Below are 15,419 nucleotides of genomic sequence, written 5' to 3'. Positions count from 1 at the left end.
ATTATAACACGCATATGTTTAAGTTCATACAGACAAAAATGAAGGTCAAATAGCACATACGGTATTCTTCAAAGCCAAACAATGAGTGATGAAGAATGCTAATCAAAATCAGGAAAGGTGAAGTGTTCGGTTCCATGAATGTCACTGAGGCTTATTTAGCGATATGTTATATAGGTTTTATTCTTAATGATGGACCCAATTTAATAAATTCGTATTTATTTTAGTGCAAATTAAAAACGAATTATTTATACACCAACGGAAAAAAACGATTCAATTCTTTTTAACATACAACTGCATCTTTAACTTATTCATTGGCATCATGATGTCTAAAACTTTTTGGATCAGGCACCTCCTGAGCGTTGGGTAGGACGCTTAGGAAAGTAAGATATCTGGCTCTACACTTCTGGCCACCGAGATCATCTGATCTCACCCCATGAGACTATTTCTTATGGGGTTACGTCAAGGAAGCTGTTTACGTCCCGCCTCTACCAGCAACTCTGTTTACGTCTTCTGTTTACGTCCTGCCTCTTCCAGCAACTCTGTTTACGTCCCGCCTCTACCAGCAACTCTGTTTATGTCCCGCCTCTACCAGCAACTCTGTTTACGTCCTGCCTCTACCAGCAACTCTGTTTACGTCCCGCCTCTACCAGCAACTCTGTTTACGTCCCGCCTCTACCAGCAACTCTGTTAACGTTACGCATCTACCAGCAACTCTGTTTACGTCCCGCCTCTACCAGCAACTCTGTTTACGTCCCGCCTCTACCAGCAACTCTGTTAACGTCCTGCCTCTACCAGCAGCTCTGGTTACGTCCCGAGGCAGCGCAATAACCACATGCCATATGACGTAGAAATAAATTCGATTAAAAGTTGTTTCATCTGAATCAAGTCACGATGAACATTGTTTCAACGCCATTTGCCTGAAGGGAACAGGCTGATGGGCGCTATAGATTTTTTCCACACTACTCGGTAAAACTGATACATAATATAAACGAGTATTATTAGCTAAACTGTGTAAGTCGAGAATTTTGCTTAGTTTAAATATTTAACACACTCGTCCAGCATTTCACGGGTTATATTAAATATAACGGCTCTGCGTTGCAGAGCCGTGACTCACCGCTTGCTGAGCGACACTCCGTAAGCGATGTTGTGGGAACAGCCCGACCACTGGAAGCCCTCGGCGGTCTGTCCCTTGACAGAGTGGTCGCACCCGCAGTCGTCGAGCGCCCCTGACGAGCACCGCAGCGTGATGGCGTGCGCGACGCCCGCCGACGCGATGGCGTGCACAAACGCAGACTCCCTCGTGCCTGATGAACATGTCCACTAATTATAAGTCAATCATTCTTCAAAATAAAAATTTTAGAAACATTATTTTCATTCTAATTCTAGTAAATTTCATTCACTAATTATTTGTTAAGTTGACATATTTCATGCCATTATTTATCCTGCATGTCACACTCATCTACCTCAATATCAACATACCAATCACAGTTTATAGGTATAGTGGGAAGAAATTTGAACGGTGAAGTTTACATTATCTGTGCAAAAAACGTGTACGCAAATGAGGGAAAACACTCTACCTCGTGGCACGACAGGGAACGGAAAGGGAACGAGGGAAGATGAAACTTTCTTGTCTTTCCGGTTATCCGACGTACGTCGATTCTTCTTGTCTTTTCGACGCGGCCGCTTGCGTCGACGTCGGTCTTCTTCTGTCGTAACATTGGGAAATAAATTTCAGAAGAGGCTCGACTAGAAAGGTTTGTGATTGTTTGACAAATTTTCTTTCATTTAGCCGTGAGTTGATCCTACAATAAAAAGTCATCGACGTCTTAAACGCACAACAACGTACATTTGGGTATTCATTAAAAAAATAAAGGCTCTATGTTTTCTAGCGAGAATGCTATGGAATACTGCGGCAAAGTTCAAACCTCGGATTCATAAACAGTTTTGAGGCTATGACACTAATATTGCATGCCTGATGAATAATACGTACCATCATCTTCCACACGCGACGGTTCGTCCGGTCGCTCGAGAGGTCCATCGGTGTAGGTGCTGAGGCTGGGACTGCGAGAAGTAGACGTCGATACGTCAGGAATGATGACGTCAGACGGAGACAGCACGGATCTGTTGTTACTGTTGCTGTTGTATGCAATCGTGGCGTCAGTTACATCGTTGTAGCGATGATCCAAGACGTCTGTTGGAACGGCTTTGAGGCTCTCAGCAGCTCTGTTGACGCCACTGGCATAGAACTGTTCCTCACGTTTGACGTTATAAGAAAACTTGTTGTTATAGTTATAGCTATTGCCATGTTGTTGTGCATAATGATGAGTGCCGTATGAGTTCCTGTTTTGACTGTTTTTGTTATACGGGTCAATCGGACCGGATTTCAATTTTGCCGCCATAGGAGACTGTCTCTTCTTTTTGGTGTTTGGGCCTCTGTTGGAAGCAGAGTGTAGTTTATTATATTCATTGGGGCTGCGAGCGCCGCTGATATTTCTGTCGTTCTCATCCATTTGCATCACGTCGTTCCGCACATTTCGAGGCAACGCTGGAAAGGAAGAAACGGTTACGTTATTTTTTGTTTATTATTATTTTCATCAAAAAGACTCGGAAATACACTGAAATGCACTGTATATGAAAAAATAATTTCTACTAGGATTACATATTTGGCTAATCATAAGATCACTGAGAGGAAGACTCACTGAGAGGTGCCAGCTATCTCAGTGGAAGTTTGTTGCTAATGCAGATAACAACATTCGCTATTTTAAGGCTTACGTAGTATTATTCATTTCTGTCTTCAGGTTGATGGAACAGCGGAGTCATAAAAAAACAAGACTGTCAACTTCAGAATCAAGGAGGCACGCTTGATCTCACGTAAACTCATGGCTGAGCCGGTATATTTCTCTTTCACTCTCTTGAAGCCACCGTTCATCACGATGCCCTGTGCATGTGTGATTTCCATTGAATCTAATGAACAGTGATGAAGGCTCATTAAAGTGATGGAAGGTTGCAAAAGGGCAGCGTAGAATGCACTCTAAGGAGCGATGGCGTGCAACGAGCGTCAAGGCCGTTACTACGAAGTTACAGCAGCTGTACGGAGCCGCGATGTTGCTGGACAGACTCCCTCTGTGAGAAGATTCCTTAGAAAGTTGCCTGGCACCATGGAATTAATCATTTGGAATTTACTTTGTGAGGTTCGGAATAGGAATTAGAGTCATCCAGCGCACGTCACGGTATCTATTTTCATGGACAACTAAGCCCTCGCTCACGATGTCCTGCTAAGGATTTAGCAAGCATTTCAAGCTTCATAAAATTCGTATTTAAAAGAGTGAAATTCATGTTCACTAAATATTGAATTATTGACTACGAAAAGCCGATCGTCTGCAATGAAAAAGTCCGACTGAGGATAACACTTTTGGCGCATATGGAAACAATTATTTAGAGAATTTAATTCATTATTTAATTCGTTATTTAGAGAAATATGCGTACTTCTTAGAACAAGATCCATCATTTTTAGATGAACAATCCGCATCGATCAAAACATTTTTCAAGTAACTTCTTCATCCAGACCATCCACCTACCACATTAAGACAGCATGAGGCGCGATGACGCGACATCGAGATCAGGTTTTACAGCGCATCCGAACGCGTGAAATTACCTGTGAAGTTTGTGCCGTCCGCTCTTATGGGCTTCACTCAATCACTCTGAGTATCATCAATAATTGAATTGTACCCTCGAGGCCGCGTGATTTGCTCAATTAAGCCTGCAAGACAAATCTTCTCGTTAGAAGGCAAGTGACCGCGGCGAATGACGAGGCATTTTACGCAGCATTTTTCCGCGATGCCAAATCTGAACTCATGGCCGAAACGAGAAACTGAAAGGCATTCAGCAGGGAGGAGTGGAAAGCATGCATCTGTTTTATTTAGATTCTTGCATACAGCGCATGTGTGTGTGAGTGTGTGTGTGTGAAAAATACTATTGTTGTTATGAGTTTGCGTCACGCTAATTTTATTCTTTGAATATTTACGGACATATTATCGATAGAAGACAAAAACAAATAAATTTAACCTAAATTCTCTTTAGGACGGAAAAGCTCTACACACACTAAAATACCAAAGAAATCTTGTCGAAAGTTGTTAGGTAAATCACACTGCTGCTCACTTCACTCAACAACCTAGGGAGCGAGCTGTGTTAATACGAGATGTCCATTGTAATAAATAATGTTGTCGTGAAGACGTTTACCTTACGAATAGTAAGATTAGCTATACAAATCGATATTTCAATATTCCCGTTGAATTAATTTGTAGTAGAAAGCTGTGGAGTTTCATTAAACAATCATTGATCCCTCTATGGTCAGAACTTCAATGTGGTAGCATGTTTGTTTTATCTTCAATATCAGATAATTGCTGCCTCTAGTTACTTCCAACAATATTTTCATGCTTGCATGGCGACCACGGCGGCTGGAGGACAGTGCAGGTCTGGCCGCTCTCTGCTCTGGAACGCGCGGCATGCGACAACAATGGACGCGCAGGACGCCACTCAAACATGCACTTCTCACTCCTCGAGAAAGTGGAGTGAAGGCCGCGACAGAAGTAGGAAGTCCGGTGATTACGAGTGGTTATAATTTGAGAGAATTTCGGGTACTCAAAGTGGTACTCTATTGAGAAGATCTGATTGTAAATTATTGCTTCGAAACTCATTTAAAGGAAGCAAGCTTCTTTAATGCACTGTAATGAAATGAAAACCAGCTATATTAACTCTTATGTTCAAGGTCTGAAATTTATATCTAAGGCAGGCTTTATTTTCATTAGCGACCTTTTATCTTGATGTTTTGAATTCGTTTCAATGCATTCTGTGACTCGACTCTCCTCGACATTGTAACTTCTAGTCACACGCGCAACTCGCCTTCGCTTTCGAGGGTTGTCCGTAAAATACGCAATATTTAGCGACGCTGGATGAATATTCAGACGCTCACTTACCTCTCGGGTAGGAGGGTGGACGCGGCATGGACGTATCACGAGATGGTGAGTTGCTTTTGTTACTTCAGTGTAAAGAAATACGCGAGCGGAGCTCCAGACGAGGCACTCAATTGATAATGACAGACGTAATAGGACCCAATTTTGTTTGATTGTTTGTGCAGGACTTCCTGACAGTAGGACCTCGACTAATGTCAGGATTTCTGCTACGCGAAGGAGTTTAGGGTAGCTGATTAAATTGATATTTCGAATACTGGCCTTCCGAATATTGTCATTCAAGAATTGCACAAATTTGTAGATAATAGATTGAAAATCTGATCAATATACATGACATATGATAATTTTAATGCCAATTTTAATAGTTTGAAGTAAGACATGAGATTAGCGAAGCTTAATGATCATGCGTCCTAAACTCTATTATATTCCTGACAGGAGCTGTATATATAGAGAAAAATATATTCCTGGCAGTAGCGACTAACATATTCCTGGCAGTAGCAGAATATGCATGGCAGGTCGGTATACGGAGGCCGTCGATCGTAATGCAGTAAGCAGAGCAATTGTAAGGATCGTTTTACAAGGCTAAACGACAGCACCAATAGCCATCAGAAGAGCCAAAGCTTTCAGGAACATTGTGTCTGGCCGGACCCTCGTTTATTGAAAGACGATGCGGCATCCAATCCAACACTGGAGTAACATCACCACCCACGTCTTACTATACCATAAACGACGCTACTTACGATACAGAACGAGATGATTAAATACAAACACGAACCACCAGACGAGGCACAAACAAAGACAAGAGAGGCATCTCGTGTGGCATTATTTTTAACGAGCCACTTTATTTGTCATGGCACTGAGGGGAGAAATCCTGTCCTTCATTCCCTCAGATTGTTCCTACTATTGGAAGAAAACCGCAATAATGGAACAAAACTCATTCACAGCATCGGCTTCAGATTTTAAATTAATTGAAATGGCCTCTGAAACAAAGATTATGGGCAAATATGTTCGCTAAGCAAATTATTAAGATTTCGAAGCATCAAGAAGACCAAGTGATCAAAACATTGATTCCCGATCTATTTGTTCGGCACCTTTCATGGTGGTGGTGTAAGGGTGCATGGTGCGGTCGCCGCGAAAAGTTGTATTTTGTGAAGAAAATTTGTATTTTGGGACCCTCATACATGTTTTTTTTTTTCATTTATAACAGAGATAATTGCTGCTACCTAGAAGAAATTATAGCGATCGGGTGCCCTGCAGAACACCGCTGTGAATGGAGCGTTGGCTTCTGCATGCCTTCACCGTGAAGGGGATGAATGGGATGGTGCTTGCATTCTTAGCTGTTTGACATTCCTTTAATCACGGTGTGCTGATGCATTTTCAGGAATTGCGGAGCAGGATAAGATTACGCAGAACGCAAGTACTCTCTGGTCAGGTTTAAACATATTACATATACATAGTCTCCAGTGCTTCATGCAAGCATTGCTTCCTTCTTGCGTTTAATTGGCTTCGTATTCTGAGCGTATATTCCTCAGATTGTTGCTCGCACTGTTATTCTTTTTACTCACAGAGAATCATTTAAATATGAGAATCAATTGGATATGTAAGCGCATTGTATGGGAAGTAAATCAGTTATCAAGGCGATCTATGCATGAATGCTCGCGAAAGTCAGGCGAGTTAGTGGCAATTCTTGAACGGATGTGGTCTTGACAGGTGGCAGTGAAAAAACAGTGACCGATGTTTAATTTTTTATTTGCAAGTTTACAATAATTACAGCGGCATAATACGTTCTTTTTGAAATTACAACCAAGTAATAAAATGCTCATTTTATTGACAATATAGACTGATTTAAAGAAATGCCTAAGAAGAACTATATTTTCAGAGAGGTTTTCTCACTTCAATTAATTAACCGCTCAATGGCTAGGAGGTTCTCCGCTCATACATCGAGAGAATTCTAGATTAGTGTGGATGGGAAGTACTCTCATGCATTTGTTTAAGAGCTTTACCCTTCTTGCTTCAGTTTGCCACATCTTACCTCTGCTAATTTGCTTTTCAAATATGGCGTGTCTAAAATTAGAACACAGGTCTTATTTCAACATATAAAAAGGTGCATGCATGAGCGGCATTTTCATGCTATCCACAGAATTTTGGGGACTTTTACTTTGCAAAAAATGGCTTTTTGTATCCACTACAGCAGGGAAAAAAGTTGAGTTTTTTTACATATTACGAAGGGAATTTGTTTTACTATTCACTGCTGACGATGAGATTAGTTTTTATTCCAACGATGGGCTGAATGGGGAGAAGCAAGAAAAATTCGAACTGGTACTAAGTCGGGGATAAATTAAAAGGAAGACACTGGTTTTAGATGGGGTAAAAAGTGATGCAGGGTTGAACAATGTTTAATGTTCCTAAAAAAAGTCTCAGCTTCGTTGCTTCAAAATATTTTCGAATTAACTTGCTCCCAAAGCAGATGGTACAGAGAAAGCTTTCAAAATGAATTGGAATCACTATAATTTGTTCGTTAATGTGAGGGATTAGATGACAACGAAAGTTATTCAATCAAACGTTGAATTACTAATGATAGTATAAAATAGTATACTGAATTAATTTCGACATTAGCGACTGAATTTTGACGGTACATTCCCATAGCACCTTAGTGTTGTAGGAATGCTTTGCAGAGCGGCCCACGCATCGTCTTATATGCATCACATGTCCGCAGTCCGCACGTCTGGCGTGACGGCAAGCTTCCTGACGAGGTCACGGACTCGCCCGTATCTCAGACAACTGACGTCCCAACAGCAGTTATTCTATGTTATAATAATAAACGTTTTCCAGCTCGAACTTTTTCTGCAGTTAATTAGGTAGTAAACAAAAAATTCATCAATGTTAAAGATTATTGAGTTTTTTATATAAATGAATAAGTGGAGCGGCAATTTTAGAACCCGGAGTGATTCCAAATTCGTAGCAAGGAGAACAATGACACACTTGGTGAAATAGAGTGATGTCAGCTGATATTATTTATCAGCGTATTAAGAATAACTCTGGCTTGCATGTTAGATTACAAGCGAATATCTTGTTTCGTGTATCGTTTAACGTTTGATGAAGCAAAATGAGAAGATTAATTGCGGGGCTACGTAATGAATTTATTAATTGAAGTAGATTACGTATCATTCATCACACATTCAAATAAAACCATCATAAGATCTAAGCAAATAGAGTTCCACGTGTCTCTTGCCATCGTAAGTCTACAACACCAGAGCGCAAAGAAAGTGGTAAAACATTAAAAATCGCACGAGAAACACCTTGCGTATTCGTGATAAATATTTTTGCTTCGCCTACGCGGGCACGGCGAGACGCGCAAGCGCCGAGGTTTTATACCCGCGTGGCGATAGCGAAACGCGCGGACCAGACACGCATCTTGTGGTGTTCGTCTCGTTAGGGTGGAGTTAATGTGAAGCTTGGTGCGGCAGGGCCATGTCCATCATCAGACGTATGATGCTTCATGATACCTTGATGTGAGCATCAGTCGTGCTAAATGCCGGCTGCAGACTGAGAGGCATCGTAAGGTTAACGCAACGCCAAACCTCTCAGTCTTCCGCTGTCATCAACAAGCAATGGATACAACGTAGCTTTTAAAATCTTTACTTCAGGTTCATGAGCGGGCAAAAAACTTACGAATATACGAAATACTAGAATACAAGGGATGTAGCACAAAAATTTAATGACGACAGTTACATAAAAACAGAAAATACGTAGATAACAATCAGACTACTGGCGTATTTTTGTTTAAGTTTGTAGATAAATGCCATAAATACATTGGCCTATGTTTGGCATAATACTTTTTCCAAACGTGTAGCACGCAAGTTATTAAATTTAGTCTACCATTTGAAGGATCATATTTACACGTACGTATTTGTTGAAATTTATACCCAAAAAAGCACACATACCGGCAGATGCCATGTTGTTGCAATGTTGCCATATTGTTAACAATAGCGGCGATATCAAGGAGGTCCTGTTGGTCCTCCTCAAAAGAATTATTGGATTTTTATGGCAGACATGATAAGACTCGGAGACTTTGACGACATCCCGATGACATCACGTGTTTACTAACAGCCACCGATGAACATTATAACGTCGCCACAGCAGCAGATTCTTGAGTTCTTGGGATACGTTGCATGTAAATAAAAAAAAAGGCAGTTCGTAACAATTCGTCATACAAAATCCTACTTGACGATGAAAATATCGCTGATTTCAATGATTTCAAGAGATAAACGATCACTTATCTAGCATTAGAAAACGTAACAGCATTTGGAAATTGTGTTGAATAATTGTAGTAATTAAAAATGATGGAATTCGGTCAAATATCATTAAATTAAATAGGTAAAAGATAGCAGTCATGCATATTCTCAAAAAATACTGAATTTGAGACTGAATTAATATAAGGAAAATTGATTTTCTTTCCATCATATCTAACTGGAGACAAAATACTAGTTTAATTTTAGGCCGTCATGTGAACTACACTAGTTCTTTACGCGGCTCAGGTACACATAAACGTTATTATATCGGACATTTCGGGCCGACAAAGTTCATGCTCTCTTAACAGGTTTCAAGAGTTCATCAAATAACAGGCTGAATATCCAAATTTCATTCATTAACCCAAAAGAATTTATTTTATTGCAGATAAATCAAGAATTACGACAACATCGACTCTTTTATACAGACACAAAAAAGGATCGCTAAAAATTACACACGGAGGTGCTTGCAGCCACAGCCTGAAAATCGTTCCTGAAGATCTCGAGTGTTGATCGAAAACCTGAAGTAGTCGTTTGTGAGCCATCAGTAAGGCAGAGAGCAGCTATGCATAGACGCTCTCCATTGCTGTGTACTGACTGAACAGGACTCTTAAGGCCACAACATGACGGGGCACAGTGCTACAGCCTGGACTTGTCTAAACTATGGTCTTACTTGCAGCTTCATCGAATTCCGGAGTCCAGTATATTCGAACCATTGCCATTTGGTCCAATCCATCCTGCCTGAAACATGGCTAAGGCTGCCAGACCTCGGGGAAAAAAATAGCGAGTGAACCGGGTATGTAAATGGAAATATGGTGTTAACAATTGAGGAGTTCATTAGCTGTTCTGAAATGATCTTGAGCGGAAGTAGCAACGGTTAAACATGTCCGCAAGAATGACGTTGCTCTCAAGCTAGAAGCTCTCGGGTTAGATTTGTCAGGCAAGTAGTGCAGTTGCCGAATTATTTGTGATAATTCGATGAAAGACTAATTTGATACACAAATTCAGGAATTGCATTAATACTGACCTCATTCAATGAAGTTGAATGGTTGAATGAAACCTCATTCAACCTGAATTTATTCAATATCTAGTTTTTCAACAGCTGGATCACAACCAGTTACAAAATAAGGAATGGATTCGTCCATAAGTCGAGCGTTAAGAAGCAGTTCATATAACCATTCACAAGATCAAAGGGATCACAAGTTGCTGAGGTAGGCGCGTTGCAGTCAAGTTGTCGGGTTTGACGAGCAATCTCCGCTCTGACGTCTCACGCACCTCTCGCAGCTCATTAGGATCACGCTTTCGGATATATTGCTGAGTAACTCAACTATATGCCAGTACTATGGTGGGTACGACATTGCAATTATAAATAAAATAACTCATAACTCAACCAATACCAATGTGATTTTTTTGTTTATGAATTTTTAGACGAAACATGATTTTTTAATGCGTTGTATCACCAGGAACACGACCAGTGGGCGCGACATTAAACTGCCTCCTAAACGCACGCTGGGCCAAAACTAAAATATAATAATCAAAGCTTGGGAAAAAGCCATAAAGCTTTTATAAAAAACACGCAAAAGTCTTGCCAGGGACAGCTGCCCCAGTAACGATCTGGCTGTCAAAGACCGCTGGTGTAGTCTTTCATTAGCTGGCCCCGATGTAGCCTTGACGAGCTCCACGACACCACCTGACGGCTCCATGCTTTCATGTCTCTAATTTGGCCGTCAGAACGCAAGCTAGTACAAGATCTGGAGTCGTCAACGCAATGAATGGATCGAAAATGTCTAATATTAAGCTGTGCTGCTCGGTGTATCAACGAACTTACAGAAAAACATACTTGTGACATTTTTTGTTCAGTTCGGAATCGGATGGTTGATATATGCATTATTTTCATCAGAATTCTTTCCGCTAAATTTGAACCGTAATTACAAGGCAGTATGAAATGACTTAATTCATGCTTTATTTTCCATGGAATGAGCCTCACAGATGATTTCAGCAATTGCATATTAGCCTTACCACATTTCTCTAAAAGGATATTAGAGTATCATAAAGGAATGGCCGACAGTTAATAACATGGGGGTAAACAATAATTTGTTATTCATATTTATTCTAAGTTCAAGCGGCTGTTGAAACCTTTTACTAACAGGAACCAGTAGCTAAGGTATTATGTAAATACTCGAGTGTAGCCCCTAGCAGTGATAATGCGCCTGTCTTAGAAGAAAGATCTTAAGACTAGATGACAATAAAAGCTCTCTTGACTCAGAGCCCTGGAAACTTTCACTCCATGTACGCACAAAGCATATGCGAGTACCGAGAATAAAAGCTGGACTTTAGGTTTCTGTTCACGATTTACAGAGGGGACATAATGGCTACTCGCTTGAAAACCTCGCAGATAGGAGGTTTCAGAAGCAACCTTGAATAAACATAGGAGCGAAGTGACAACCGTTCCTGCATTCTTCAAGGAATTATCGAGACACCTCGCGTTTAATGGACCGCATAATTCGCACAAGTATTGCAAACAAAAAAAACGTGTAAAATAAACAAATTCAATAACATCGCATGTACAGATCGTCTTGCTGATAATTGGATCAAAGTGAACATAAAAAGGAGATCGCTTTTGCTGCTACCCTAATTAGATTAACATAAAAGATCTGAAAAGAATTTATTTTTTTAAGTCATTCGAAAACAACATCACAAATCGTGACCAGCTATGCACTTGGCAGATGCCACTGTTGCAAGATCAATCGTAGATTTGCAAGAGTGAGCCCAACTAGTACATTTGCATCGTTTGCATTCATGCAAGTTTTCAGACGTGTGATAAATGAAGATAAAAATCTAAGCAAATGTATGCCTGAGCATCATTCGAATGTAATTAACCTAATTTTAAATAAAATCGTCACTATTGCGCTGTATCGTTCGTAAGTGTACAGTAAAATTCTGTACTCTTGACCCTTTCCCGGAGGACATAGAAATTCAATGAAGTTGCAATATTTGATGATTATACTTAAAAGTATTGTTAGGGATTACAAAAGGGTTCGTTATATTTGTCATTTCCGTTTTGATTCACCACCGATGACTTCGCAAATGAATGTTTACTCATTTGTCATTGCTATGTGATCCACCACAGAGGCAAGTACTGGGATATCGTGTGTCAATCTTTCGTGTTGATGTAGTTGTGGCCTTTCTGGTGATTTTGAATATTATTATTTATATTAGTTATCATTGTGTGTTATATTCATTCGTTAGTGTTACGTTAATTCAAGTCTTTAATTGGTCTTTATTCTTACTTTTTCAGCTGAGCTCCGAACCTAGGACATGACTGGGAATCGATAGTCAAGTACTAGAAAGACACACGGTTTATAGTTTTGATATTTGTTTTCTTGTATTTATCGTTCATTTATTATTATAGTTCTTAATTTATCCGTTTTTATTAATCCTTTATTTGCGAACATTGGCCAAGTGTTAGGGATCAAAGAAAGCCTATTTATCGATTAGTCCCCAACAGTATGACCAATTCTAAGATATATTTATGCATAAGCATTTTTCAAAAATTTTCGTATATAAGTAGTACCGGTAAATCACAATTAATGAAGTGATCATATATGGGGCCTTGCCGGTTTAAGGTAAAAAAATTCGCTGATTTTGAAATTGAAAGTTTACTATTTAGATGGTAAAAACAGTAGTAAATCCGTATAGGACGCTGGCGTACAGAGTAGATAGGGAAAGGAAGAGAGACTGAAGTGTGAAAAGGAAAAAGAGGCTGTTGTGCGGGCTGGGAATCGCAGCTCACACGTTTGAAGCGAAGAGTGCTTGTTGTGTGGAAAGAGAAAGCAGCTGACAAGTGTGAAGCATAAGTGTCAAGAGCAACTAATGGGTGGGAAGAAAAGAATGGCTTACGTATATGGCAAGGGAAGAGTGGCTGTCGAGTTAAAAAGTTACTGCTGCTAATGAATCATGAAGGAAAGAGCTACTACGAGTAGAGAATCAATTGTTACAAAGAAGACTGACATACTAGAATGGACGAGTGGTTGATGTGCCGGATAAAGAAATGGCTGACGATTAGGAGCAAAGATTGAGAGGCTGACGTTAGGTGGTGAGCTTCACGACAGTCGTGCTACGTACGGGGCCCATGATTCTCAGCTCCACTGATTACTTATCAGTTGAAATTTGAGGCCTGCACGACACTTGCAAGTGTGAGCCTTGAGCTGGCCAGTTTTAAACGCCTATCATCATAAATTTGAGAGTAGAAGAACGTATTGTCATCGTAGTCCCGAGCTTGATAATAGACTCGTTTGAATAGACAAAGGAAGCTTGGTAACACGCATCATGTTAAAATAAAAGTAAACGCAAGACGATGTAACGTCACTAAAATTTACTTTCCATCGAATTTATTATGTTTGTTGGAAATGAACTTTATTGTGAGACATGGCAGCTGCTGAGGTTATTAATGAAAATCGAGAATGTGCTAATTCTGAGGAAGAGACACGGCAGGATACATTGAGATTCCCTGTGTACTGGAAAGATACGCTTCCTGATCTATAGGAAAGATAAATTTCCAGGAGTATCGATATTTTTATCGCTCAACGACTTTCGACAAATACAATGTGTAGTGTTATTTATTTAAGTAATTGTAGAGGAACAACTGGGATAACAAGAGTATCCTGATTAGTACGCGTACCTTCCGTTAACGAAAACTAACGTTCACTTTTTTCTCTATTCAAATTAAGATTAGCATATGTAAATGTACGCAAGCATGAGATGAAGAAGCTCTTTCTGGAGCAATTTCGAAAGTTTAATTCAGTCCACCTGAATCAATAAAGAATATGCTTACTAATGTTGAAGAAGAACAATTAATCACATGCTGTAACAGAACGAATGGAATAAAATTAAATGCTTCAAATTACTGGTACATTTTGAGCCACTCGAAGAATTTTCAAATCAGGTACGATGTACAGCACAGAGTTCAGCTCCAGTGGTGTAGCCGGCACGTAAGAGGACACGACAACCATGAATAAATTCCTCACAAAAAGTGTGTGAGTGAACAGTTTGAGGCCTTCCAAGTACTTGTCACTGACCTGTTAACTCTTGCGATAATGCCTGTTGTGATACACCGACTACCTGCCTTGTCATGCCCTCAACTGGACAACAGATTCGCAGACATTGGCCTAAGAATTATTTTCTCTATAGCAACTATACTAACAGGAGTATGTTCAATACCTAAATTAAGGATTATGAGGCGAGAAAATTAATAAACGATACCTTTAGCAATATGGACGAGCATAAATCATTCAGTTGCAATTTTTCAGTTGAAAATTGATTTTGAATTTAAATTTTTAAATTACACAATTATAGCATAATTTTGACACGGACAGCATTTCGATGAGAAACCACTGACTTTCCAAGATGAAGTTCACGGGAATGACTGCCGACAAGTTGCCCAGGCTCCGCCGGGCCACAAATTACCTGAAAAGGTAATCGATTTACCTGAGCATCTGCACGTCCAGCGGTGTTGGCTGAGGTGTAGGCATGAAATCAGCGCTTGAGTGTCCGAGGCGTGTCCATGATCAGGATACAAATTGCTATTAATAAACCATCTAATTATTTAGTAACAGCGGTTCTTTGTAGGGAGCTAACCGATGGATAATACGCGCTGGGCAGTGAGTTAAATGACTATAAATGTCTACAAGCCCGCGGTCTAACATCAATAGAATCGAGTAATGTAGACTCAAAATTGCGTCGAGTAACATTATGGGAAACATATCAGTAACATCACGAACAACTTCATTTCCGGTGAAATTTATTCTTCCCGCAGCGCTGGCTTCTATACTCCCATTTCAATATTACCTGACATGTTCACTCCAATCTGTCGATCGATAAGCGTTTCCATTATGCAAATAAGGGCTTAGAAAAGGAAAGAGAAGTACTCAAAAAGGAATGGATAAGTATACAGGAATAACAGATAAGTTATCAGGAAGAGGTGAATAAATGTCTAAGTAAGTAAGTTATCATGAAGAAAAGAGCGAATAAGCGTCCAGTTAGTGTTCAGCAAAGGAGGGATAAGTGTCCAGTAGTATAGCAGAGAAGTGTCTAAAATAGCAGATAAGCTTCCAGTGGGGCACAGATAGGTGCCCAGGAAGGATTGGAGTAATGTCCAGGA

At 40.1% G+C, this 15,419-nt stretch overlaps 1 protein-coding gene across 2 annotated transcripts in view; it reads right to left on the bottom strand.

The window, feature by feature from the left end:
* LOC108664519 (protein Wnt-4) overlaps window positions 1-15,419 on the bottom strand; it is a 57,977-nt gene that overhangs the window by 9,313 nt on the left and 33,245 nt on the right. The window contains exons 3-5 of one of the 2 annotated variants that reach the window (XM_018151115.2): window positions 1,991-2,545; window positions 1,578-1,706; window positions 1,115-1,304 (exon numbers count right to left, since the gene is read on the bottom strand). In XM_018151115.2, coding sequence (XP_018006604.1) covers window positions 1,115-1,304; window positions 1,578-1,706; window positions 1,991-2,545 — 874 coding nt within the window. The remainder of the gene's footprint in view (window positions 1-1,114; window positions 1,305-1,577; window positions 1,707-1,990; window positions 2,546-15,419) is intronic. The other variant, XM_018151116.2, reaches the window with a different exon arrangement.

This window comes from Hyalella azteca, unplaced genomic scaffold (assembly GCF_000764305.2).
Source record: "Hyalella azteca isolate HAZT.00-mixed unplaced genomic scaffold, Hazt_2.0.2 contig12697, whole genome shotgun sequence".
Lineage (NCBI taxonomy): Eukaryota > Metazoa > Arthropoda > Malacostraca > Amphipoda > Hyalellidae > Hyalella > Hyalella azteca.
Note: the sequence above shows the minus strand (reverse complement) of the source record. Positions and strands in the feature narration are given on the sequence as shown.